This window comes from Hyperoodon ampullatus (genome assembly GCF_949752795.1).
Source record: "Hyperoodon ampullatus genome assembly, chromosome: 13".
NCBI lineage: Eukaryota > Metazoa > Chordata > Mammalia > Artiodactyla > Ziphiidae > Hyperoodon > Hyperoodon ampullatus.
Window position 1 is genome coordinate 9,166,651 of NC_136926.1, and position 27,502 is coordinate 9,194,152.

General features: G+C 38.4%; 3 protein-coding genes across 3 annotated transcripts in view; 2 read left to right on the forward strand and 1 right to left on the reverse strand.

The window, feature by feature from the left end:
* Positions 1–446: 446 nt before the first annotated feature.
* On the forward strand, positions 447–7,558 carry FAM216A (family with sequence similarity 216 member A; the record flags this gene model as incomplete). The annotated part of the gene is made up of 7 exons (XM_079718214.1): positions 447–538; positions 1,909–1,949; positions 3,666–3,787; positions 5,022–5,151; positions 5,233–5,416; positions 5,972–6,054; positions 7,193–7,558. The coding sequence occupies 7 exons, from the start codon at positions 447–449 to the stop codon at positions 7,309–7,311; spliced, it is 771 nt and encodes a 256-aa protein (XP_079574340.1). The 3' UTR covers positions 7,312–7,558.
* A 1,564-nt stretch (positions 7,559–9,122) lies between these two features.
* On the reverse strand, positions 9,123–16,113 carry VPS29 (VPS29 retromer complex component). Its single transcript, XM_079717055.1, has 4 exons — positions 16,072–16,113; positions 11,584–11,775; positions 9,587–9,822; positions 9,123–9,334 (listed from the first exon to the last, which is right to left on the reverse strand). The coding sequence occupies exons 1-4, from the start codon at positions 16,072–16,074 to the stop codon at positions 9,217–9,219; spliced, it is 549 nt and encodes a 182-aa protein (XP_079573181.1). The 5' UTR covers positions 16,075–16,113; the 3' UTR covers positions 9,123–9,216.
* A 51-nt stretch (positions 16,114–16,164) lies between these two features.
* Positions 16,165–27,502, forward strand: part of RAD9B (RAD9 checkpoint clamp component B) — a gene marked incomplete at its 3' end in the record, with an annotated part of 30,899 nt that continues 19,561 nt past the window's right edge. The window contains exons 1-4 of the mRNA XM_079717054.1: positions 16,165–16,404; positions 18,899–18,969; positions 19,804–19,953; positions 20,426–20,540. Of these exons, the coding sequence (XP_079573180.1) occupies positions 16,368–16,404; positions 18,899–18,969; positions 19,804–19,953; positions 20,426–20,540 (373 nt within the window). The 5' untranslated portion in view covers positions 16,165–16,367. The remainder of the gene's footprint in view (positions 16,405–18,898; positions 18,970–19,803; positions 19,954–20,425; positions 20,541–27,502) is intronic.

A 27,502-nucleotide genomic window follows, 5' to 3' on the forward strand; every position in this document is an offset into this window, starting at 1 on the left:
GGACAACCGTAACACTCTGCATCCCTCAGCCGCGTGCTTTGGTCCTTTATTTGCGTACTGATGTTTGACCTATATGGTGACCCTCGAGATTTACAAATTTGCAGAGGATCTGGATACTGAGGTGGAAAGCACCTTCCGTTTTAGAGGGAAGGTATACTTCCTTTCCGTGTCGCATCCCTTCCACAAAAAGATGCAAACGTACAAACGCTCAATCAACTAAAGGACTCCCGCCCCTCCCCCAACTTAACTCCAGGATCGTGGATCTGCCCTCCCCGCTCTCCCGAAGCTGTTCGGGCAGTGTCCGGACTTCATCGGAGGGGGCTAGAATCCGGCGTCTGCCTCTTCACCCCCAGTATCGCCCTGCCTGAGGCACGCGTGCTGACAGGGGACGGGAAAGGGGAAAGCTTCTTGCGCACATAGCTCGCGGTCAGGGCACCCGGGAGGAGATGCCCGGCCAGGGTCCAGTGTCCGAGTGGACGGAGTGCAGTTCTTCCACAGAGCCGCCCACAGTGGCCAGGGCCGAGGGTGGCGGCGGCGGGTGAGGCTGCGGGGCCCTGAGGGGTTTGGGAAGATGGCGATCAGCCCCGGGTCGTGATCCCCGGGTAGAGGAGGGGGTAGGAGCAGGCTGCTCCAGTAGACTGGTCCCCAATGTACTGAAGTGAGAGGAAGAGAGAAGCTTTGTTGTGGCTGCGATGGGAAATATGGAAGCCGACTCAGTTTAGGGGAAGGGCTTCTGAGGGAAGCTTAGGAGGAGGGTTGGTGCAATGACTGACTAAACGCGGTGACTGCGACAGTCGCCTGGGTGCCTCTTCTGCCCGAGGGGGCGCTACGAAACCTGCTGGACATTTTGCGGTCTGGTCAACGTACTTCTACAAAAAAGGGGTTGGCGGGGTGGGGTTGGGGGGTTGGGGGGCACCAAGGGAACAGAGGTTCAAAGAAGCGCTTCCAAGTCAAATCATTTCCCTGTGTGTGACATTAGCCACCTTTATGTCAAATTGGGATTCATAATCTGTAATGAGACAGATGACTCTGAATCTTAGAGACACCTTGATTTTAACATTTTCTTCACCCAGTAGTTCCTTTTTCATAAATCCATTTCATTTTGAGCAGGCTTTTACTATTATTTCCTGGATGCTGAAGACAATTAGTTGCTGAAGTTACTGCTGGGGGCAGTATCTCCTCATCCCTTGCATGAGTTATTCCCTAAAAGTGAGAATTGCCCGGTGTTCCTCTCAAGCACACTGTCATGGCTCCTGCTGCACCCATGGCCATCTTTTTTTTTAAAAAAAAAAAATGTATTTGTGGATTGAGGACTTCTAAAGATAGGATGGGGTTGTGTGTTTCTTTGCTGTTCGTCACAGCGCTTGGCAAAGTTCTGGATCCCAGTATCTCAGGGGATCAATGAATTCCTGGTCATTGAATAAATTGCAGGAAGAGGAAAAAGGGAGTGTTTGTCAATTTGAGAAAAGAAAAAATGAACTTGTACAAAATTAGAAACATTACAGACCAACTTATCAGTTCCAGTTCACCTTAAATTACATACAATAAATTACTTTATTAAAAATAAGGAAGAAAATATCATGGATAGCACAGAAGCCCAAACAACTTTATTGAGCTCGGTGTAGGAATTAGATTAGGTGGCTATAAAAGTAAAGCCAAATCTGGCTTAAAGTAAATCCTTTACAGAATGGTAAAAATCTCAGATAACCCACTCTGAAGAAGCCTGGAGTCATTAGGATATAACCAGAATTACAGGAGAAGATTTGCAAGACATTATTATCTGATGGAAACATGAAAAGTAAAAAGCATCTGCAATACTGTCCTTTTTTCATTTAAAATGCTTTCTTTAATGCTTATAAAGCTGTCAATTATTACATATTATTTACATCTCTCTTTTTTTTTAAACAGATCAGCTGGATATCCTTATTACCAGAATTCCAAAGGTATTGGTGAGTAGAGCATATAAAGAAGATAATATGTATCAATAATATGGCTCAGAGAAGCCAGTTTTGCTATAACTACTCACACAATGGAATTTTAAAAAGTCTTCATTAGCATCCTTGGTAAACTCTTTAAGATTTTCAAACAACAATCCAGCAGGTTCTTTGTCTCCTGTTAAGATATCTCACATCAAACGAGTACTTCAAAATTGCAGTGAATCTGAAAAGAACTGTGTTTATAACTGATGTTGGTTGAAAAGGACAGAACACAACCTGGGGTTTATACACAGGTTGAAGGAAAAAATTCTAAATTGTTCAACTTCAAAGAACATAAAATATTTCTCAGTGCTGCTATTTTCCTCTCACTTGAAGTAAAGGATAGAGCTGCTGGAGGTAAGAGGTTAAGACAGGCCCCCAAGACCTCTCACTAGTTTTTTGAGGGGAGCAATTTCAATTCAATGATATATAAACCTGAATTCACTTTGCTTTTCCTTGGAAAATTTATAGTCCTTACAGTTACCTAGGAAAAACACACACATATCTGTGTGTATATATATATATATCACTATTTATTTTATATACATGTGGTTGTTTTAGAATGGAATTGCTGAATCATATGGCAATTCTGTTTGCTTTTTTTGAGGAACCGCCATACTATTTCCACAGCAGCTGCATCATTTTATTCAATATATTCCCACCAGCAGTGCGCAGGCGTCCAATTTTTCCACATCCCAGCTAACACTTGTTTTCTGTTTTTTTGATGATAGTCATCCTTATGGGTATGAACTGATACCTCATTGTGATTTTGATTTGCATTTCCCTAATCATTAGTGGTAGTGAGCATCTTTTCATGTGTTTATTAGCCATTTGTAGATCTTCTTTGGAGACATCCAAAGTCTATGCAAGCCCTTTGCCGATTTTCAGTTGGGTTGTTTGTTGCGTTTAACTATTATTATTTTTATTTTATTTTATTTTTTTAGAAGATGAAACCACCTTGATGGCAGTGTCTCTTTTTTTAAAAATTATTTATTTATTTATTTATGGCTGTGTTGGGTCTTTGTCACTGCACGTGGGCTTTCTCTAGTTGCGGCGGGAGGGGGCTACTCTTTCCTGCCATGCATGGGCTTCTCACTGCGATGGCTTCTCTTGTTGCGGAGCATGTGGAATCTTCGCGGACCAGGGATTGAGCCCGGGTCCCCTGCATTGGCAGGCGGATTCTTAACCACTGCGCCACCAGGGAAGTCCCTAAAGCTCTTCATTTTAACACTGCCTCATTAAAGGGATAAAATGTGTGTTATTCTATCTTGAGTCTAATGCAGAATAGAATTTCAAAACTATATACTGAAGGCAAATGAATAAAATATTTTTGAAAATCTTTAAAGCACAAATCCTGCATGTATATTCCTGTTTAGTATGGTCTGACATACAATAAACTAAAGAAATAAGTTACTGTCAACATTTTGCATCTCAGCTAAGTTCAAAATAATTTTGTCCATATGTAATGATTATATATCATTATATATAGTAAATATTTATAAATATCTTAGATTTTTGTGTGCTCTAAAAGCAAATGGCATATCATAATGTCTCTTCAGATTTAACAGTCTGACTCATACTGGTATTCCAGGATAATCAATGACACATGTAAATAGATGGATCTTAATAATTAATTTGTTAAACTGATCTTTGCTCATGAAATTCACATAATAATGTCCTTGTCTACAGATAGATTCAAAGATGGACACAAAATGAACTCACACATAACCAAGCTGCAAGAGTTATGGAAAACGCCTCAAGTTCAAACAATTCACATCCCTAAGTCAATGACAGAGACATCCTTTCTAAAGGTATGCTAACCAAATACCAATACTTTATTTAAATACCAAGTCTTTGTATTCAGAGATGAACTTTTTATTGAAGATAAGCTAGTTAGAGGGTAAGGCACTGTGGAAGACAAGTACACCCAGCACATTGTCTAGGAGTCCATAAATATCTGCTGGGTAAACTCATGAGTGAATGCAAGGATTTTATCATTATAGATTCCCTATCATAAGAGTTCTTTCAGGGTTTTATGATACTTTGGATCTAATGTACCTTTACTCAGGAAGCTCAGTGCCAAGCACAAAGATGCTTGAGGAAAGTTCCACTCTAGAGACAGAAACCCAACCTCATAAAGATTTTGCTCAAGGACTACAAAATTAAAAGCAAGTAAGTAAAGAAAATGGCAATAAACACTTCATAACTGTTGACCTGTATTACCCATTAAAGATCATAGCTGGCAGAAGTACCCTCTCTAGAGCAGTGTAAATTCGGGTTACTAAAGATCTGTACAAACTGATAAGTTATTTCTGACCAACATTTAAAATTTTCTCTGTATTTATTATCTATTCAGTTCAGTAAATCTTGTGTTTGTATGTATATACACATGCATATATAATGGAGTCCTGCATTTTAGGTGAGCGTTAACTTCTAAAATCAGCAAGTACAGTGAAAATCTTAGTCAAAATTACTTATATGACTGGGACTTCCCTGGTGGTCCAGTGATTAAGATGCCACACTTCCGCTGCAGGGGGCACGGGTTTGATCCCAGGTCAGGAACTAAGATCCCACATGCCGCTAGGCACGGCCAAAAAAAAAAAAAAAAAAATTACTTATATGAGAGACCAACAGACTACCCTCAGTCTGTCCAACACGGAGAGTTATTCTTCTGGTGCTAGAAAAGACTGTTTCTAAGACTAGAGTAATTGTGTTGCTTTTAGGTACCACTTTTGAGGTACCACCTCAAACATCATATTCAGAAGGCAAGATGCCTACACTCACTGAGAGGCACATGGGAACTAAGATTCATTGACAGACAGCAGATTCACACTTTCCTTATTCTTCTAGGGCAGTGTTTCTCAAACCCAGTGGGCATCTGAATCACTTGAGTAGAAATGGCAAACAGAGTCACTTGTACTATTTAAATGGCCATATCTTTCTCTCTTAGTTTTTTGGCCAAATGAACATTCTGTCCTTTCAGATATGGAATATTGCCAACCTCTGTTCTACAATGCAGCCTATAAATCTTGTTTTGTCTTCTAGCATCCAGACCTCACCTTAGGCCAGAAGCGTTACCTGTGCAGCATTGCTAAGATCTATAATGCAAACTATCTGAGGATGTTAATGAAGAGGCAGTACACGCATGTGACCCAGCACAGCTCACAAAAACCAGGCAGGTGCACCTCCAGGTAGTTTCTCACTAGTTCTCACAAGAAACAAGAGGGTGTTCTAACAGAGGTGATTTGTGTGACAGGTGTCCTCACTCACCACAGGAACCACCGCAGTTCTCGTTACTCACATAAGCAGCATCACCCCTGCACTACATGGCGACACCAGCTGGAGAGAGAGGACTCGGGGCCTTCTAACATTGCAGCTACATCTGCACCTGAGATGATCATACAGCATTCCCTTTGGCGACCAGTGAGAAACAAAGAAGGGTTTGTTTCCTACTCTTTAAGAGAAAAATGTACCCCTCAATTTTATTTGAGCTAAATGACATTAAATCTTGTGTTCCCCAATATGTTCACTTTGTTAAATTCAGAATAGGTTGGACAAAAAGCACAAAAGAATGCTATCTTATAGTCTCTTTACTAAGCTGACTGGGATATGCTACTGTTTTTAGAACTTTGTGGAATTGTAAAAATTTCGATCAGCTAAAGATATGGAAGACTGCCCTTTTAAATGATTCCCACTCAAATTTAAAATACAAACACTTCTAAAAGGAGAAGCATATGGTGGCTTATGCACAGGGGAATACTATAAACAAAAAAGGAAAAAGGAAAAAAAGAGATTAAGATGCCCAATTATTCAACCTGCGCTACGATCATTAGCTTTGCATCTCAGGGTTAGTATGTCACGGGAGAATTCAGGGTCTGAAAGGGTCTCTTTGGTGATGTCGGCAGCTTAATAAAAAGAATTTATATGGTCTTCCGCATGCATTTGATAGCTGTTCACTGTGCTGGTTCCAATTAAGTTGCTTCTCTTTCTTACAGTTTAAAAACTGGATATGCATCTAAAACAAGATGTAAGTCACTGAAGATTTTTGGAAAACCAGGCAGACTGTTCATGCAGTCAGGTAAATGTGGAATTCTTAATATATGCATTTTTAAAGATGTCATGCTAAAAAATATTAAACCCAATATAGTTCCATTTCTATTAGAGAAGACATTAAAAAAATTTAGAATGTGACTTGCTCCAAACAAAACTAAACATGAAATCGATTTCTGCTTTCATTTAAAAGAACACACTGCTCAGGGACTCCTGCATGCAGGATCTTATTTCCCTGATCAGGGATCGAACTCATTCCCCCTGCAGTGGAAGCAGGGAGTCTTAACCACTGGACCACCAGGGAAGTCCCCAGACAGCAATATTTTGTATAGAATCAAATAGTTAACAAAGGGCTATATCACCTATACCATTTTGTTTAATATTCAAACCAGTGGAAACAAACCAATTATTATTATCAAAATTTTACAGAGCAACTCAGACAAATCCACATTTGGGAAGGATCAGCATAAAGGATCCTTCTACCACAAGTACAGAATATCACAAAATGAAAAAGGCAAGAGAAAGACTGAATGCTCAGAAATATTCCTCAGAATTGATAAAGTGTAAAGGATTAAGTGGAAGTTAAATAATTTCCTAGTTACTACCACAGTGAGTAGGGAAGTTGGTAGAAAACAGGGAACTCAGGCCTTCTGAACCCATATCCCACTGCTGTATGACAGCACCACTCAGCTCTGCTATAAATACCATACCATGCCTATCCAAGAAATGAGGGAAATGGCAGGGGAGAAGGTAAGTCTGGTTCCAAAAAGAACAGCTGGAGGAAACCACAGATAGAGGAAAAGTCCCCATGGTCCCCCAAGAGAAAAGAAATGAGAAGGAACTTAAGGAAAACAGAGAATACTGAAGCTATAACTTCCCCCAGTCAAAAGATTTTGAAAAGCAATGGGAAAATAGGACTTAGTAACAGAGAATTTGCTATACAATAACTTGGTTAGAATACAGTACTGGGCATCTTATTTTTAAAAATAAGAGATTTAGGGGGAGAGGGAGATAATTAAATTTTGAAAATTGCAATTTGTTTTTGCCAAAGGCTTATTAAAAAAGTAGGTCATTTTGAAGGTTGTTCTTGTATACAAATCTCAATTTTCAGGATGAAATACTTTATTTCCAAAACAGACATTATAAACTCTTATTTTTTCCTTCAGTTTCTACAAATGATTCTGAATCGTACATGAATGAAGAAAAAAAGGAAGACGATTTGCTAAATAAGTGTATGCAATCAATGTCAATTGAAGAACAGGGAGAACATCTGATGCTAACTTGACAATCTTGAGTATTGGTGATGTGCCAAAGGTGGGGGGAAGGGATTGTGAATTGTGTCCTCTCTCTACATTCAGTATTGTTATTCACCACTAAGTCATTAAGTAATTTTAGTTTGTTCAGAAACTTTTACTACCATGTAAATGGTTTGATGTATAGTTCCATGTGCCAATGATATTTTGTGTAATAAAATTTGTGTGAAATATATGCGTGTAGTCCTAGCTAGGTACAATTAAAATTTTTCTTGTCACCTAAAACTGAATTCTTCTTCTTTAAATCTGACAAATACATTGTATAATTCTTTTTCTGTTTACAGTTAAGTCCTAAAATAGCAACATTAGAATATCCTGGAAATATTTTCCAGATCAGGCTGAGGAAAACTCTTAATATCCTGATATAGAATAGCATGATAGAGGTAACATCCTGGCTTGCTCAATAAATATTATCTGCTTGAACACAAGTTAAAAATGGAAATATCAATTTGCCCTATTTTATGAAAACTGCCACTTGGACTCTCAAACTAGATTTAAGTTGGGAATAGTTGTATTAATGAAAGGATTGTTCACATTACATTTTTGCTCTAGTGTGCTTGCCTTCTAAATGTTTTAGAACATTAGTGTTTTAAAATTTTATTTTTTAAAATTTTAACTTTCTTTTGAGGTATAGTTGATATACACTATTATGTAAGTTGCAGGTGTACAACATAGTGATTCACAATTTTTAAAGGTTATACTCCATTTATAGTTATTGTAAAATATTGGCTATATTCTTTGTGATGTATAATATATCCTCGTAGCTTATTTATTTATACATAATAGTTTGTATCTCTTGATCCTCTACCCTATCTTGCCTCTCCCCACTTCCCTCTCCCCACTGGTAACCACTAGTTTGTTCTCTACATCTGTTTCCTTTTTGTTATATTCACTAGTTTATTTTTTAGATTCCACATATAAGTGATATCATACAGTAATTTGTCTTGCTCTATCTGACTTACTTCACTTAGCATAATGCCCTCCAAGTCCATCCATATTGTTGCAAATGGCAAAAGTTCACTCTTTTTTATGGCTGAGTAATATTACACTGTGTATGTACGTATGTATGTATGTGTGTATATACACACACACACATACACACCACATCTTCTTTATCCACTCTTCTGTTGATGGACCCTTAGGTTGTTTTCATATCTTGGCAATTGTAAATAATGTTGCTATGAACACTGGAGTGCACGTATCTTTTCAAATTAAATAGTAGTGTTTAAAAAAATTTTTTTTGTTGTTAAAACGTAAAGAATAGTGCACTTAAAAGCAACAGTCTGAAGAATCACTGATGATTTACTATGTCAATATGGTATTCTATTTAGTTAATAAAATCTGAGTCCAACATTATGACCTAGAACGTTTTAAGAAAGAGCTCTGAAAGGTCATCTCATCTACCTTATCACTGTAACACTTGCCTGCAGTTTCATTTGGCCTCTTATTTTCATAATTTTTAAAAATTAAAATAGTTTATCAAGAAAGTATAAATGAAAGGTAACTGTTTATTACTGGAGAAGAGAAGAATGTATACAAGAAAATCTAGATTCTTTCTCCTCATGCACTACTTTGGTAGTAAAGTTCCAAATATCAACTATGAAGATATTTACAAGGATAAATTTTTCTTAACATGTGACCATTTACTGTGTGGTGGATGTTGTTTCATAGAAATCATATACTTAAACTAAATATAATCTTATAGTTTACAAGAAGCTTAGAACATTGTATTAACAGAAGACGAGATTACATTTTACTGCAAAATATTATAAAAGTGATACAATTTTGTGGCTCTTAAACATTTAATTACTTGAGTTGAACAGGGGAATGAAAAAAAAAAAAAGCCCAACAGAAACATCATCAGGACACGCCTCACTTTAAGATTTTTTGTATTCAATTCGTTCTACTTTCACGTCGTCTCCAATTAGCTGATACACATAAGTGACAACTGTAGAAGCCTGGATATCCATCAACACAAATGAAGGAATAATGTTTCTGGAAGAAAATATAAATAATGTCAGTGTTTTGTACTAAAAAGCAGTAGCACTATAAATTTCAATTTAGGATGACAATTTGGATTCAAGGAGAAATCTGGTTGTTAGACATATTAAAAAGAATAATCACCAATAGAAGATTGCCAAAAAGGCTATAATTATTTAAACAATCACATTTCTCTTTTATGAAATGTCACTTGTACAATTATTAACTTTATGAAACCCCCAAATTCCCAAATTGCATACTACTCACGTTTCCAAGGCATTATATGCTCCAGTGGCAGAACCTGGATTAATGTAGAATTTATTTTCATGCTCAAATGCTTCAAATTTATGTGTGTGTCCTGAAATAAGGATATCCACATCAAACTGCCTCTGCAACAGGGCTAAGCTGGCCATATCTCCCCATGGAATAACTTGATGTCCATGGATCAAACCAATTTTGAACTGCCCAACAGTTACAACTTTCTGTTCTGGATAATTCAGATTCTAAAATATGAAATAGACATAAGAAAAACAAATGTTTTAGAGACATAGAGGTTTAAAAAATAACCTTCTTAAATATTCAATCTCATATGGGTGTTTTACTACAGTGCTCCACAACCAACATATTTGTTAAATATTTGATTTCTTCTCAATCTCTAAGGCTGCAACAGTGCTCAAAACATAATTTACTTTAGGTAAACTGGAACTTATCATGCAATCCCTTTGTTGAGTTTATTTTTATAGAATATGAGTTCTTTTCGGCTTTCTGTAGAGGATAATTCCCCCAAATTTATGTTTCCTCTATTTAAGAATCCAAGGAATATGACCTGTAAGCTAGGATATGTTCAAATTATATCCCAGGCTTTAATAGTTACCTAGATGGCTTAAAATAATAATGATAGTTAAACTTATGTAGCACTTAGTATGAACCAGGCACTATTCTAAGAAGTTTATAAATATCAACCTATGTAATAATTACAAACAATCCTAAGAGGTAGGTTCTATTATGACCCCCCATTTTATGGATGAGGAAACTGAGGCACAGAGAAGTTAAAATAACTTGCCTAGGAGCACACGTTATTAAGTGTTTGAGCCAAGATCCAAACCCTGGTAGTATGGCTCCAGGGTCAAGCAAAAAATTTAATTCTTGCTACCGAAACTATCTTTAGCATATCATAAACAGAACCCCTAATATATTTTTAACAAATGGCAAACATATACTCGAATTATTGACAAGATGTTTGCCCCTTCCCTTCTCATCCCCCCACCCCACTTTTCACTTTCATGCCACCTCTAGTTTATTCAAACTTAACACCAAAAAAAAAAAAAAGCACCAATGAATTTAAATAGTTTATGAAAAAGCTTATATTCCCAGGAATAAAAAATAAAATTTTCATACTAGAATCAGGTTTATTAATCTAGGTCATACAATGTTAGCACTGTCAGGGGTCTTAAAAATCATCTATTCCAGTCATATTTACATAGTAGGGAACTAAGAAAGAGGATGTAACTTGCCTAAAATCTCATTATTAATTAATGGGCAAAGTTGGAACTCCAGAACTCCTTATTTTTTTTTTAAAGTTAGGTTTATTGAGGTAAAATTTACATACAGGAAAATTACCCTTTCTGGTGTACAATTCAAGGAGTTTTGACAAATGCATACAGTTGTGTAAGCACTGCCACAGTAAGATATAGAAAAATCTATCCCCTCCTCAAAACTCCCTCATGCCTGTTTATAGTTAACCTTTGAGATAGGGAGCCATGACAGGGTTTTCAGCAGAGAAGTGATGTAATCTTACTTCACCTACAAAGGATCACTCTGGTTGCTACATGGAGAATAAACTGTGGAGGGAGCAAGGATAGAGTCAGGAAGCTGGAACACAGTAAAGTGATAAGTACCTTGGGTAACAGAGGTGGTGGCGGGGTAAGTTCCTGACAAAAACTTTATAAACTAAATGATAGTACTACAAAAAATAGTGACAAAACCATATCAATTTAATTAGAACAAGTATGTAATATGTTTATTAAGTAGTCTAAAATCAGTGATTTTCAAACTGTAAGGGAGGGGTATGTGCAATAATTTTACATTGGAAAACTTAAAAAAAAGCAAAACAAACCTTACCAGTTGAGAAACTCTGGTTTCAAAAATAAACCTTATATATATAAAAATCAAGAAAAGGAAATATTTAATTAATATATAATCAACACAACAGGAAAAAAAAAAAGGAAAGGAAATATTTGGGAAGGGAAAGGGAAGTACATCACCTCATCGAAGTCTCCTCTCACAATATGAACATCACCAGCCAGAGTCTTGAGATAGTCATAACTCTCTTTGGTACAAAGGTTCCCAGTGCAGAGAATGTGCTGAATCTTTCCTGGCACCAGCAGTTTTTTGAATTTAGCTGGCAAACTGTTGCACCGGTGTGGGATGTGCAGGTCTCCTAATACCAACACCAACTTTAAAGTGTCAAGGTGAGAAAAGGTGTAATGTTAAACATGATTTCAAAACAAGATATTCTCCTCCCATAAGTCCTCTTTTAAATTAAACTAATCAGAGATTCCAAAGCCCAAAAGAGCAGAAGTTATTCACACAGTTCCTATCATGACCACTTAAACAAACACACATATGATTCTAAATCAATCTTAGTTTATTTTGGTCATAAATAGGTGTGCACACAATACAGGTAATCATTCTATTTATCAAGAATAAAATCAAGCTTTCTAAAGCGATTCATTTAGAGACCTATAAATTACACTCAAAAAAACTGAAAAATGAAAAATATACTACCGGGCCCTACGGAATTTGATATGGTAATTCACATTTCTGCAGTTTTAATGTAAAACATCATATATTGATTCCAGGGATGTTAATAAAAAGAATGGTTAAAATTATAATGATAGAGGAAAAAAAGTTAATTCTATAATTTACTAGACTGACAACTATTTGGAGGGACAGTAGCCAAAATTTACAGTATTTGTTACTTAAAATATTAACTATACATTGCAGGGGAATAAAAACAGCCTATGTTGCAAAGAGTTTCAATAGGGCAAACATGTGCTTCTGAACTATAATTTTTTTATCTTCTCTTTCCTTCATCATTAGAAATCCTGACTGTCATATTTTTGTCTAGATTAAATTGTCTATGTATCCTCAGTTTAGTTCCCAAACTTAAAACAATATATCAATCTTTCCTGTGCATTAGAGCATTAAAAAAAAGAGAGATCAGCTAAATAAGTGATGAATTCAGCAGGAGGTGGTTTAGAATTGGAACAATCTCAGATGACAGAAACAAATTCTGCATATAAAAATAAAAGAATTAAAAAACCTCAATCCTGCAGATTTTTAATTTTAAAATTTCAAGATTTGACTATATACACCATTTAACACAATAATGTCAAAAAGATCATTTAAAAATAGTATTCGCCCTCCAAAGAACAAGAGAATCAATTTCTCCATGTCCATTGGTATAAGCACCTTCAGACGAGATCTGGCGCGTTCAGGGTGGTATGGCTGCAGACAGTATAAGCACCTTCATTCTATGACAGGATGCTTTCCCACACAGACATCTCATCCATAAATGTACATGCCCATTAACTGGTTCTAAAGAACGCATGACTATTCTTTAATATTACCAAAGAAAACATTAAATATTTAAAACAGGATAAACAGCAAAGTTTGGCCACTACAGACTTTGTAAGTTGAAATTAATCAAAACTAAAATGTGTAAAATTAAAATTATTACCACAGTAAGCTTGATTCATCTTGCAACAAATATCAAAATGATTACAAAGGAAAGGAAATGTTATCAGGACATAAAGTAACTGAGGTAACACAAGCTTACAAAACTAGCTCACTTTAAAAGAAATTATTAAATAAGCTTCTTTACAAAGAGTAGTTTCAGCTGGTATTTGCTCAATGACATATTGTTTCAATCCAGATCTTAGTGGACAAAACATCTATAAAACTAAAAACCACCACATAGTTTCCACCCTCAGTGATAATCAATACAAAAGTACCTGGAGATAGAATAATCTTCATCTTTAGAGGGGGATCCCTTCAGATATGGATTGAAGTACATAGTTAATGTGGGAAGCTGGCATTAGAGAAAAAGGTAAAAAAATAGATTTCTATATTAAAAAAAAAGAACCTCAAACTCATAAATTAAGGGTATATGTCTATAACAGGTTGAAAATGTTTGGGCCTAATAATGAATGAGCTGTTCAATCTGAATGTGGTAGAACAAACATTAGTAAGACATGATACTTTATAATGATCTATGACCTAAATTCTATAATGCACTGAGGATTATGCCCAAGTGTACCTAGACTATTAGCAGTCTAAAGATATAACTATGAATGGCCACACAGAAACTACTTCAAATTAGTAAGGATCCTTACTAGGACTTTGATTTCCTGCAGCTTTTTAAGTTATAGGGGGAATAGTGTCACGTAACAAATACCATACTTTGAGCAGTGTCTTTGCCCAAATTCCACACTTTGGACAGTTCAGGTTAGACATAGATTACAGAGTCTTTTAAGACAGCAAAAGATCCTGGAAATGGCAGTCTTGTTAAATTTAAATAAAGAACCAACCTAATCAAAGCATAGGAATTTGGTTACTTCCTATTTGATAGACATAAAAGGGTGAAATCCCAGTAACAGCACCCAACCACCATTGTTAGTAGGAGCTAAGAGAAGAAACTTACTCTGTGCCCAGCCTTAGTGGAATGAAGAAGTTGATTGCAGACAGGGGAATGAAAAAAAAAAGGGTGAAACATGACCAATGTTAAAAGAAAGCAACGAAAAGAAACAAACCAAAAAAAGAACAAAAAACTCATCGAATGAATATGCAAACAACTGTTAATGATTTCTGAGTGTTATGAAAGAAAATGTTAAAAATCAGCTTTGCTCAAAACAATACCAAAAGAATCATTTGCTGTACTATTAAATATCCCTCTCTCTCACACACACACACTTAAAATTTTTTCTGCTTTTCCTAATCTCATTCGCCACTTTGACTCCCATCCGTTTTGTTTCCTGTTCTGTTTAGAATTTTATTTGGAAAATTCATCAGCAATAACTTAAATGAAAGCTAACATTTTCTGGATCCTTTGGGACTAATTATTCTTCAAGTATACTGATTTTAATCCTCCTATGTTTAAAATTCTAGTAGTTGGAAAATTATGCTGCAGCTAGGTCATTTTGTACAGAAGATCTAACACAGCACTATGAATACATTATCAAGTATTGGATGTACTGGATGATAAAAGCAGACACCTTCCTCCAGCTAAATCTGGACTTTCCCCACACTTGAATTTGCTGCCCATAGACTCTGGATACTACTGTATATTGAACATTTCTGGTCTCTTTTGCCAAATAAAATGCTTTTAATTGTAAAAGAATCGACTAACTCTAAATTTTGCCCAGTTCTATTTCACATGAAAAGTGATACTTCAGTACAACTACCCTGAAAAAGTGTTCACCTCTCAAAAAAACCTCAGAAACATTAATATAGAAATCATGTCAGGTAATTTCATCTTCTCCCAGGGATAACTGTCTCAAAATTACTGTAAACTGGACTACTCTAATCTGGAGTCTGTTTAGAAGCAAAAATCAAAAGTGGGATTAAAGTCTCTAACATACATAAAGAAGCTAAAGAACCAGAGACCATGAATCTTTGGCTGTCACGTCTATAAGGCACCTTAAAGGCTGCTGGTCATAGAATCACGATCATCTTAAAAATGCAATGGATGTTCATCAGAGAGAGAAGTCTCTTCACCAACACAAATACCAAGATCATCAGAAATTCTTTTAAAACCGTTCTTCACTTTGTAGGGGGTCAAGGGCACTTGGAAAATCTGATTACCGCTATTAGCCCTCTCTGGCAGCAGTTCCCGAGTTTTCACGTAGGCAGGTCTTAGGGTACCGACCTACTGGGGGTGAGGGGATGATCTGGGCCAATCTGATGGACGAATGAGGTAAAGCTTCCCAAACTACTCCTTGCTGCCAACAATGGCTCTTTCACCAGAAAAACGTTCCAAAACGTAAAATTTCCAAACCATTTCAACGAGTTCGAAAACCATTAAAGAATCCTGCTCCAAAGGCTCGCAGCAGCCTGAGGAAGTAGTTCCAGCAACCCTAAAAGCTAAATCCAGTCCTTTTCAGGGCCCACTGCCACATTTCAATGGCAGCTGCACGTTATTTCAGGGGCGAAGGGAATAGTTCTTATCCCCTTTCTCTAGACAGCAAACTCAAATGGGTAGCGAATTGTGCTTGCTTCTTCCCGTTTTGCCTCCGAGAAGCCAGCTTTCGCCACATGGGGGTGGTAACCGGTGGGTTACCTACTAGCGGGAGGTGCTTTTTGAGCGAAAGGAGCAAGGAAATGTCTGGAAACGGCGGAGTTCCCGTGCTCCTTTCTCTGGGACGCTCGAGGCACAGGCCCAAAGGCCTTCCCCGGCTCGGGCGTGAGGAGCTCGTGACAGAAGCAGCAGCTGAAAGGGACCCTTTCCCACCCCACCGCACCCCCGGACGTCGTCTGTGGCTCCTGGGGCTGGGCTGCGAGGCCAGGGCTGGCCGCACCCAGAGGTGGCCGCTCTCTTTCCTCCCTTGTCTTTCCCCAGGCTCGGGCCCCGGCCGCGCCCGCCACGGCCTCCGGGATCGCTTAAGCCCTCTCCCAGAGACTCCCAGCGTCTCCCAACGACGCAGCACCCCAACAGAGAGACAGGCCTCGGTCGCCGCGACTGCCGCTCTCACCATCCTGTCACTGGGCTCCGCTCAGTCACCACAACCGCCGCCGCCCTCTCTTCCTCAGACGCCTAGACGACCCGCCCACCTCGCTCACAACCAATGAAAAGAGAAGTCGGCGAGAGACAGCTCTACGGGGGCCCGCATAGGCTCTTCCCCGCCGTAAAGCGAAGTTGTTCTTTGGGAAATTGTGGTGGGGCGGTGGCCAAGATCGCGAAGTTTCCAAAAGCGCGGGCAACATCCGGGCACCTGGGGCCCTCGAGCTAAGGCGCGCAGAGTGACTGACTTTTTTAGGGATTGCAGCCATGCTGAAGTGCTGGATGAATGGCAGTCAGGTGAAAGGTGCAGAGGCCTTTTTTGCCTTTCTCTGTAGAAAAGGGAAAGCCTGGGGTTCATGGGGAAGCTTCCACCATCGTCTAGTTTCTTGACCTTTGTCTTTCTGCCTAGGGGCTGAGGACACAAGGCCTGGCCACGGCCGGCACCCACCCACCCAGGGTCCTGTTAGCTTCTGAGGGGCGAATGACGGCCCATCTGCTTTTATTTATGCACAATATTTATATTCATAGGTGTCCATAAAATGAAGTTGCACTATCCGGACAGATATTGGAAGGGCAGCTTCAAACTCGGGACGATAAGAACTGTGTGGAAAGTTGGGAAAGACAATGCTTGGACAGTGGAAGTATTTTAGTGCCATGAGAAAAAAGCATAAACCTGTTTTTTTCCCCAAATTCTAGCATTTTTAATGTATGACCTAGGACAAACCACGGAATCACTTCAGGGCTCAGTTTTCTCATCTGTAAAATGAGAATAGTAACAGCATCTTCATTATAGGGTTTATTGTAGGAATAAAATGCAGGTAAAGAGCTCAGTAATGAATGGGAATGTATAAGAACTATTGTTTATTGTAAATGGTACTTTAAACATGTAAGTTACTCCAGAAAGTCTCTATTTAGAAAAGTAATGGTCGTACAGATCATAACCTGAAAGTGATTATTGAAAGGCATCTTGTGTTGCAGCCGGCTTCCCCTGTGTTGACGACTTCTATGGAACACTATTAATGAACAGGAAAGGGAAGCACAAGCCCCCCCATTGTTGCATGTTCTCAGAGTTCTAGAAAGTTCTCTCTTGCAGTGTGTACCTTAGTTCTCAATAAGTGATTATTTGTATGATTGTTTAAATTTGTTTCTCCTCCATAACTCTAAGCCCTGTGAGGGCAGGAGCTGTAAACCCATCTTATTCATTGCTATACCCCCATTGCCTTGGCTTGTACCGTCCTTGGAACATACTAGGTGCTCAATAAATATTCATTGAATGAATGAAAGGTCTTCATTAGTTAGCTCCAGGAAGAAGTGGTGAATGTGAAGTGGTAAAAAGGGACAAATGCCTCTTTTTTTCCCCCTAGTCATCCTCTCTTTCTCAGTTTGAGGCCTGCACCCCCACTTCCGGCCGTGACGTGCAGCTTGAGGGATCTCAGTTCCCCCACGAGGGATTGAACCCGGGCCCTTGGCAGTGGAATTGCGGCATCCTAACCACCAGACCACCAGGGAATTCCCCCAACTCTGATTCTTCTTTTTTTTTTTAAATTTATTTAACTATTTAATTTTGGCTGTGTTGGGTCTTCGTTGCTGCGCGCGGGATTTCTGTAGTTGCGGCGAGCGGGGGCTATTCCTCGTTGCGGTGCACGGGCTTCTCATTGCGGTGGCTTCTCTTGTTGTGGAGCATGGGTTTTAGGCGCATGGGCTTCAGTAGTTGTGGCACGTGGGCTCAGTAGTTGTGGCTCACGGGCTGTAGAGCGCAGGCTCAGTAGTTGTGGCGCACAGGCTTAGTTGCTCCACGGCATGTGGCATCTTCCCGGACCAGGGCTCGAACCCATGTCTCCTGCATTGGCAGGCGGATTCTTAATCACTGCGCCACCAGGGAAGCCAGCCAACTCTGATTCTTAAGCATAATAATCTGATTTTATGTTCTGAAATTATTTTTCCTTTTTTCTACTTTTCCATGGATTGATATGGCCATCCATTTTTATTGCATCATAGTATCCCATATCTGTTTGCCATATTTTTTACTTATTCATAATTTATAAGAACACAAATGGTGTCATACCAGATAAGACCAATATTTCATCCATCCCTGGCCTCTCTTTCTGACAGGGCATCTAACTGTGTTTTCTGGGAAAATCTGGCATGTTCTGTGCTCAGACATCAGAGATACATCTTGAATTCCTCTCATTTCTCTCTCATGACTTGTTTTGACTTTGCTACCTGTGAAGTTATTAAAACCCTTCAAACCATCTCCTATATGCTCTGTTTTCACACTTTTTGGGGGTGGGGGGGTATACATTTATTTAAACCAAGTTTAAAAATGCATTAGTATGGAAACTGGCTTGCCACAATAGTTCCACGCAACACTGTGAACATATAGAAAGGAAGAATTTTGTTGCATTTTATTATTTCACACACTCACTCTGTGAATTTATTATTTTTAAAAAATATTTATTTATATATTTGGCTGCGCTGGGTCTTAGTTGCAGCACGCAGGATCTAGATCTAGTTCCCTGACTGAGGATCGAACCCAGGCCCTCTGCATTGGGAGGACAGAGTCTTAACCACTAGACCACCAGGGAAATCCCTCATTCTGTTAATTTATTGAGTACTTACTATGTGTCTGGCATTTTGCCAAGGGTATTATACTGTATTTCTTAAAACAATTTGTAGCATTAGTCTATAAAACACTGTTCTTTATGAATTTATCTTGAGTCCTGTGAATGCTGAAGTAGTCCTATGATTTTATTGTTTGAGAAAAAGAATGTAAAAGGCACCTTTCTTTTTCTCCATAGTATTTGGGAAAGCGATCCAAGCACTCTCACGAATTAGTGATGAGCTGTGGCTAGACCCTTCTGAAAAAGGTGTAAGTAAGAAATTTAACTAATAAAGAGCAAAAGAAGATGTTTATAAATCCCAGTCCAGATTGAATGTTAACTAGGAAATCCAGAAATTCTAATCAGCCCTTTCACTGTTCATCTTTATTTTACATATCTAAATACATTTAGAGCGTGGTAAACTTAAAAATCATACACAGTTGACTTAAGCCAGAAGAAACAAACTGGTGGTCAAGAGACTAGATAAGGCTTGCAGAAATGTTTTGTGGGGACTGCACTATGTTTTTTTTTAAAAATGAAATAATTTTCTAACACTTAGTAATTGGGAGAGTCCACATAAAAATCTGAATTTCCTGATTCTGTTGAAAACTCAGAAGATCTGATAGTTTGGGGCCTGCATTCCCAAGTGGAAGTCGTTGGCTGACTAACAGTTTCTTGCCTTAGGCGAGGGAAAATTTTGCTGCAATCTTTTTACTCCCTTTTATATTGCCTTCTGCCACTTTGTGCTTTAAAGTTAAGGCCCCTGTGGGCATTTACATTTTTACAATTATAAATATGTTCCTGTTACCAAAAACAAACAAAGAAAAATACAATTTCAGCATGCAGGATTTTAGACTTAATACACATATATAATATATTCCATTTAGATGTGTGTACATATGCAAATTAAATGCACACTGTATAATACAGTCCCTGTTACATCAGTACTATAACTTATGTGTATAATGTAGTCCATATCATGCAGTTCACATCCCATAGCCTTACTCGGACACACTTCAATGTGATGTTAAACATAATAGAATTTTTAAAATTAATCATTAAAGTTGATTTTTTCCTGTATAGCTATTATTTTATTTTTCTAGCTTGCTTTAAGATCTGTGAATTCTTGTCGGTCAGCATATGGATGTGTCCTCTTCTCACCTGTGTTTTTTCAACATTATCAATGGTCAACCTCGATGAAAATGAATGATAGTGACACAATATCGAATTTAGATTGCAAATTGGAAATGAAGGTAAGAATAAATGGGCACGGTTTTCTCTTGTATTGTAGAAATATTCATTATATAGGGCATAATACCTATTCTGTACTTAATACTTGGTTTAAATGGCATGCAGGGGGCTTCCCTGGGGGCGCAGTGGTTGGGACTCCGCCTGCCGATGCAGGGGACGCGGGTTCGTGCCCCGGTCTGGGAGGATCCCACGTGCCGCGGAGCGGCTGGGCCTGTGAGCCATGGCCGCTGGGCCTGCGCATCCGGAGCCTGTGCTCCGCAACGGGAGAGGCCACAGCAGTGAGAGGCCCGCGTACCGCAAAAAAAAAAAAAAAAAAAAAAAAAAAAAAAAAAAAAAAAAAAAAAATTTGTAAATGGCATGCAGGACAGTCTGTTCATTTACGAATATACTTACTCTTCTTTTGTTAGGTTGTTTTTAAACTAATCAAGTAACCATATTAAGTATGTGCTCTTCTATAACGTGTTTGTGTTACAGTCAATTCTGCCTATCTTTAGATGTCTGAATTCCCTCGAAAGAAATGTAGAGAAGTGCAAAATATTTACCAGATCTGATAAGTGCAAAGTAGTTATTCAATTCTTCTGCAGACATGGTAGGTATAATTAAATCCAGTTTAAAGTGTGTGTGTGTTTTGTTAATATTTTTCATGTTTAGAATATTCAAACTGCATATCAAGACTTCCCATTGCACTATTGCTTAGAATTTGTATAGTTTTGTGGTAGGGCGGTTATAAATATTATCTTACTTGTCTCTGTAGAAGTACTGTGAGTTGATTGGTATTAATTATTTCCTTTTTTGGCTTGTCAGTGGCACAAGCTTTGCCTGCACACAGACCAATTTTTTAAATGTCCATCTGAATTCTAACAATTGAATATTCTAAAATTAACTAGCTGCTTGATGATATTCTGTAAGACTGCCTTGGTAACAGTGTTCCTTGGAATGAACAGAAAAGAATAATGCCTACCTGTATAAAAAATGCTCCAGGAGGTAAATAGTATTTTATCTGGGGCTGAAAGAAGCATGGTAACTGGCCCAAGGTCACAGGACTAGTAAGTCACAGAGCCTGGATTTGAGTCCAGCCCCACAACAATAGGAGCCAAAACCTTCATTCATTCTCTCTGCTACACCAAGAGATTTCCTGGCTCCCAGCCTTGCATGGTAGATATTCAAATGTTGTAGTCATATAGGATTTTACATGGTTAAATACGTATAGCATGGTGATAAAGTGCACGGACTCTGGAGGTCAACAAGGTCTGGGGTGGAATCCTGCTCTGCCTCTTCCTTGCTGAGACATTGGGCAAATCATTTTACATCTTTGTGCCTCAGTTTCCCTATATGTAAAATGGGGACAGTGGTAGTACCAGCCTCCTAGGGTTTTTGTGAAGATTCAATGAGTTATAGGAAGTTATAGTTCTAAAGTGTTTAAAGAAATACCTGGCATATTTTCTAAGAGTTAGTGCTAGTAATATTTATAATGATGGCTGCTATTTTATTTGAAGTTACCAGTTAGGAGCGTATGTTTTAAAAATCTTGTACTTGTGGTATTGGTCCAAATCTTTTTATAGTGGAATGGTCTTCTGGAAGGTTATATTAGTGTTATGATTTATCTTATATTTCTTAATTTTGTCTTACATTTATCTTAATATTTTTATTTCAGCTCTTATTTATATCATATTCCTTAATTTTTCCCCTGCAAAATATCAATTTTTAACATTATTTTTTCCTCTTTGAGCTTCAGTTCATGTCATAGCAGAATCATGTAAAGAGCATGACTAAAAGCCCAGCAAGGGTGGGGGGAGTGATAAATTAGGAGTTTGGGATTAAAATATACACACTAGTGTATATAAAATAGATAACCAACAAGGACCTACTGTATAGCACAGGGAACTATACTCAATATCTTGTAATAAGCTATAATAGAAAAGAATCTAAAAAAGAATAATATATATATATATATGTATAACTGAATCACTTTGCTGTACACCTGAAACTAACACATTGTAAATCAACTATATTTCAGTAAAAATTTAAAAAAAAAAGCACACACACACAAAAAGCACCACAAGCCCTGACATCTCATAGATTTGGATGTGGATTCTTCTATAATTCTTATTAGCTTTGTGACAGTACATAAGCTCTCTGAACCTTCATTTTCTTTTCTCTAGAATGGGGATAATCTTACCTACCCTCAGATTCTGGGGTTGTTGTGAGGATGAAGTGAGATCACATGTGTAAAGCACTTAGTGTGGTGCCTGACACAGAGGCAGTACTGAATAGTCAGTGACTGATGTTATTACAATTATCCTCATCCCTTATTTCCAGCTAGATATCATTTTTTAATTTTTTATTAAAAAAATTTTTTTTTGGCTGCACCGCGCGGCTTTCAGGATCTTAGTTCCCCGACCAGGGATTGAACCTGGGTCCTCATCAGTGAAAGCATGGAGTCCTAACAACTGCACCACCAGGGAATTCCCCAGCTAGATTTTAAACAACCAACTTTTCAGCTTCTTAAGTATGTCTCAAGTGGCTTGATTAATGTCCAATACATATTTGTGATTGGTTGATTTTTAATAGCTTTTGTAGGGAAGTTGTATGAGTTAGGATGCTATAAGTCAGTGGTCCCCAACCTTTTTGGCACCAGGGACCGGTTTCGTGGAAGACAGTTTTTCCACGGACGGGGTTGGGGGGATTGGGATGATTCAGGCGGTAATGCCAGTGATGGGTAGCAATGGGGCTCAGCTGCCACTCACCTCCTGCTGTGCGGCCCAGGGGGTGGGGGTGGGGAGGATGGGGACCCCTGCTCTAAGTTACAAATAACAGGGCAAAAAAAAAACCACCCAGAAAATCCAACTCAAACTGACTTAAACAATAAGGAGGAATTTTGGCTCATGTAAACTAAAAGTTCAAAATTAGGTCATAGGCGTGTTTTGATCCAGGCTGCAGCAGCTGCTTCTCCTTCTTCTTTTTAAAATTCTCTCAGGTCTGCTTTCCTCCATGTGATTTATACTAAGTCCAGATTCTCTTATAAACTTTTTTTTTAACATCTTTATTGGAGTATAATTGCTTTACAGTGGTGTGTTAGTTTCTGCTGTATGACAAAGTGAATCAGCTATGCATATACATATATCCCCATATCTCCTCCCTCTTGGAGTCTCCCTCCTCCTATAAACTTTTAATAATGAGGTGACTTCTAGCAGCAGTAGCAGCTGGGGCTACATGCTTGCTCTTTCACATCTGGGGGAGTGAGAGCCATACTTCATACATGCACTGAACAAAAGTGCTTGACTTTGCTCTGATTGGACCAACCTAAACTAATCCTGGGGAGCCAGGGGAATTCCATTCTCTAATTGCCTTGGCTTATTGCCATATCTGGACCAAATTCAATTGCAAGGGGGATAAGATTACATCAATTGATTTATACCAATGAGGGCCCACAAGTGATACTGGAAGTGAAGTCAGTCCCACCCAAACCTCATGGCTGCTACATAACAGGGAAGGATGGCTCAGGAAGGAAGGGGGAAGTAGGGGATAGATGCTGATACCCAGTAATTGGGGTAAATAGTTATACTTTCCAAAACTGTATGTACCCAGGAAATTATGTTTGCAATTTTATTTTTATAATCTGGTGGAGAAACATTGTTCAAATTTAGTTGAGAAAAATCACCTGGGCAGAGATATCCAATAAACTGCTAGAAATACATATTTGGAACTGGGGAAGAAATTAAAGACAGTGAAGTAAATTTGGCTCTCTTCATTGATAGAAAACAATTGCAAAGGCATGAGCCACTAAAAAAGACTAACTTCTCTGAATCTAACCATAAATGGTTTCCAGAACGGTGATTTCTTAGGTTATTTAGCATCTGCTAATAGAAAAAAAAAAAGATGATTTATGTCATCAAGAACCAAGGTTCATATGAAATATTTACCTGCCTAATAATAATTCTATCAATTCTCTGTATTTTCATTGGCACTGGCCCCAGAGTGGCTAAAAACTAGTCAGTGAATTGTCCCTGAAGAACATGCTCTGATCCAAAGCAACTGCTAATAAGTTCTGTCCTGCTCAAAAAGACAGATCTCCGACAGAGGGGCTTCCATACGAGGGGTGCGCTGGCTATTGAGTGAAAATAAAACCCTGATTCATACATGTATATTAATGACATGGTGTCAAGAGGGCAGAATTTCCACTTCAGGTTTTAAGGTTTTGTAAAAGGGCATTCTACAGATATGCTGATGACTTTAAACTTGCATAACAGTGAACTTAAAGGGATTGGGAAACATTTGCCAACTTATAAGTATCACTAACCTCTGAAATTCCAAACCCCACAAATGGAACATCTCAAAAATAATGCTTGTTTCTTAGCTGTACCTCTTTAAGTTTGAAAGAGTTCTCTGGAGCCACTGAGGGAAGTTGCAAATTGAGCTATGAAACGGCAAGCAGAATTCTATCATAGCATCAGATATGCCATGGCTGGCAGCCGACGGCATAAGGCAGTGCTCCTCAAGCGGTCCATGGACTGGCTGCTGGACCTCAAATTGTCTGTTACTGGTCTGTGAGAAGATAAGGAGCTTATGTCAGAATTTAAGTTAACCACATTACTACACATTCTCTTTAGTTCAGCTGTTTTGTTTTTGTTTCAATAGTGAGACTTTCTCAATGAAGGAAGAAATTCTGGTGAAAATTCCTTGTCTCTTATAGTCCAGTACTTTGTGCAGCTTAGATAAAATCAATAAATGACAAAGAGGAAACAGGACTTCTAAATTTTTATCCTGTTTGCATTCTATCAAGGAAAATTATTATTAAGCTGGAAGACTGGAAAAACTACAGTGAAGAGGTACACCAAGCCAAGTTGCTTTAAAAAGAGCACAATGGGTTCGTGCCCCGGTCCGGGAGGATACCGCGTGCCGCGGAGTGGCTGGGCCTGTGAGCCATGGCCGCTGGGCCTGCGCGTCCGGAGCCTGTGCTCCGCGGCGGGAGGGGCCACAGCAGTGAGAGGCCCGCGTGCCGCAAAAAACAAAAACAAAAACAAAAAACAAACAAACAAAAAGCACAATGGATGTACTTGGGGCAACAGATTCAAAGGAGAGAAAGGTGAAGAGGAAGGGCTATCTGGGTGGTATCATCACATGTGGGTAAATTTCTTTTTTGTAAACGTCTTTATTGGAGTATAACTGCTTTACAGTGGTGTGTTAGTTTCTGCTGTATAACAAAGTGAATCAGCTATGCATATACATATATCCCCATATCCCCTCCCTCTTGCGTCTCCCTCCCACCCTCCCTTTCCCACCCCTCTAGGTGGTCACAAAGCACCGAGTTGACCTCCCTGTGCTATGCGGCTTTCCCACTAGCTATCTACTTTATAACTGGTAGTGTATATAAGTCCATGCCACTCTCTCACTTCGTCCCAGCTTACCCTTCCCCCTCCCCATGTCCTCAAGTCCATTCTCTACATCTGCGTCTTTATTCCTGCCCTGCCCCTAGGTTCTTCATAACCTTTTTTTTTTTTTTTAGATTCCATATATATGTGTTAGCATATGGTATTTGTTTTTCTCTTTCTAACTTACTTCACTCTGTATGACAGACTCTAGGTCCATCCACCTCATTACAAATAACTCAATTTCCTTTCTTTTTATGACTGAGTAATATGCCATTGTATATATGTGCCACATCTTCTTTATCCATTCATCTGTCGATGGACATTTAGGTTGGTCCCATGTCCTAGCAATTGTAAATAGTGCTGCAATGAACACTGTGGTACATGACTCTTTTTGAATTATGGTTTTCTCAGGGTTTATGCCCAGTAGTGGGATTGCTGGGTCGTATGGTTGTTCTATTTTTAGTTTTTTAAGGAACTTCCATACTGTTCTCCATAGTGGCTGTATCTATTTACATTCCCACCAACAGTGCAAGAGGGTTTCTTTTTCTCCACACCCTCTCCAGCATTTATTGTTTGTAGATTTTTTGATGATGGCCATTCTGACTGGTGTGAGGTGATACCTCATTGTAGTTTTGATTTGCATTTCTCTAATGATTAGTGATGTTAAGCATTCTTGTGTTTGTTGGCTATCTGTATATCTTCTTTGGAGAAATGTCTGTTTAGGTCATCTGTCCATTTTTGGATTGGGTTGTTTGTTTTGTTGATATTGAGCTGCATGAGCTGCTTGTAAATTTTAGGAGATTAATCCTTTGTCATTTGCAAATATTTTCTTCATTTGCAAATATTTTCTCCCATTCTGAGGATTGTCTTTTCATCTTGTTTATGGTTTCCTTTGCTGTGCAAAAGCTTTGAAGTTTCATTAGGTCCCATTTGTTTACCTTTGTTTTTATTTCCATTTCTCTAGGAGGTGGGTCCAAAAGGATCTTGCTGTGATTTATGTCATAGAGTGTTCTGCCTATGTTTTCCTCTATGAGTTTTATAGTGTCTGGCCTTCCATTTAGGTCTTTAATCCATTTTGAGTTTATTTTTGTATATGGTGTTAGGGAGCATTCTAATTTCATTCTTTTACATGTAGCTGTCCAGTTTTCCCAGCACCACTTATTGAAGAGGCTGTCTTTTCTCTATTGTATATTTTTGCCTTCAAATCAAAAATAAGGTGACCATATGTGCATGGGTTTATCTCTGGGTTTTCTATCCTGTTCCATTGATCTATATTTCTGTTTTTGTGCCAGTACCATGCTCTCTTGATTACTGTAGCTTTGTTGTATAGTCTGAATTCAAGGAGCCTGATTCCTCCAGCTTTGTTTTTCTTTCTTAAGATTGTTTGGCTATTCGGGGTCTTTTGTGTTTCCATACAAATTGTGAAATTTTTTGTTCTAGTTCTGTGAAAAATGCCATTGGTAGTTTAATAGGCATTGCATTGAATCTGTAGATTGCTTTGGGTAGTATAGTCATTTTCACAATGTTGATTCTTCCAATCCAAGAACATGGTATATCTCTCCATCTGTTTGTATCATCTTTAATTTCTTTCATCAGTGTCTTAGAGTTTTCTGCATACAGGTCTTTTGTCTCCTTAGGTAGGTTTATTCATAGGTATTTTATTCTTTTTATTGCAGTGGTAAATGGGAGTGTTTCCTTAATTTCTCTTACAGGTTTTTCATCATTCGTGTAAAGGAATGCAAGAGATTTCTGTGCATTAATTTTGTATCCTGCTGCTTTACCAAATTCATTGATTAGCTCTAGTAGTTTTCTGGTAGCATCTTTAGGATTCTCTCTATATAATATCATGTTATCTGCAAACAGTGACAGCTTTACGTCTTCTTTTCTGATTTGGATTCCTTTTATTTCTTTTTCTTCTCTGATTGCTGTGGCTAAAACTTGCAAAACTATGTTGAATAATAGTGGTGAGAGTGGGCAACCTTGTCTTGTTCCTGATCTTAGTGGAAATGGTTTCAGTTTTTCACCATTGAGAACGATGTTGGCTGTGGGTTTGTCATATATGGCCTTTATTGTGTTGAGGTGAGTTCCTTCTATGCCTACTTTCTGGAGGGTTTTTATCATAAATGAGTGTTGAATTTTGTTGAAAGCTTTCTCTGCATCTATTGAGATGACCATATGG

What these genes read in the sequence shown, in the direction of transcription:
- VPS29 (XM_079717055.1), bottom strand. An exon ending in TGAGAGGAGACTTCGATGAG is followed by an intron (nt 9,823 to 11,583) that starts GTGATGTACTTC and finishes TTCATATTTTAG; the next exon opens with AATCTGAATTATCCAGAACA. An exon ending in GCATATAATGCCTTGGAAAC is followed by an intron (nt 9,335 to 9,586) that starts GTGAGTAGTATG and finishes ATTTTCTTCCAG; the next exon opens with AAACATTATTCCTTCATTTG.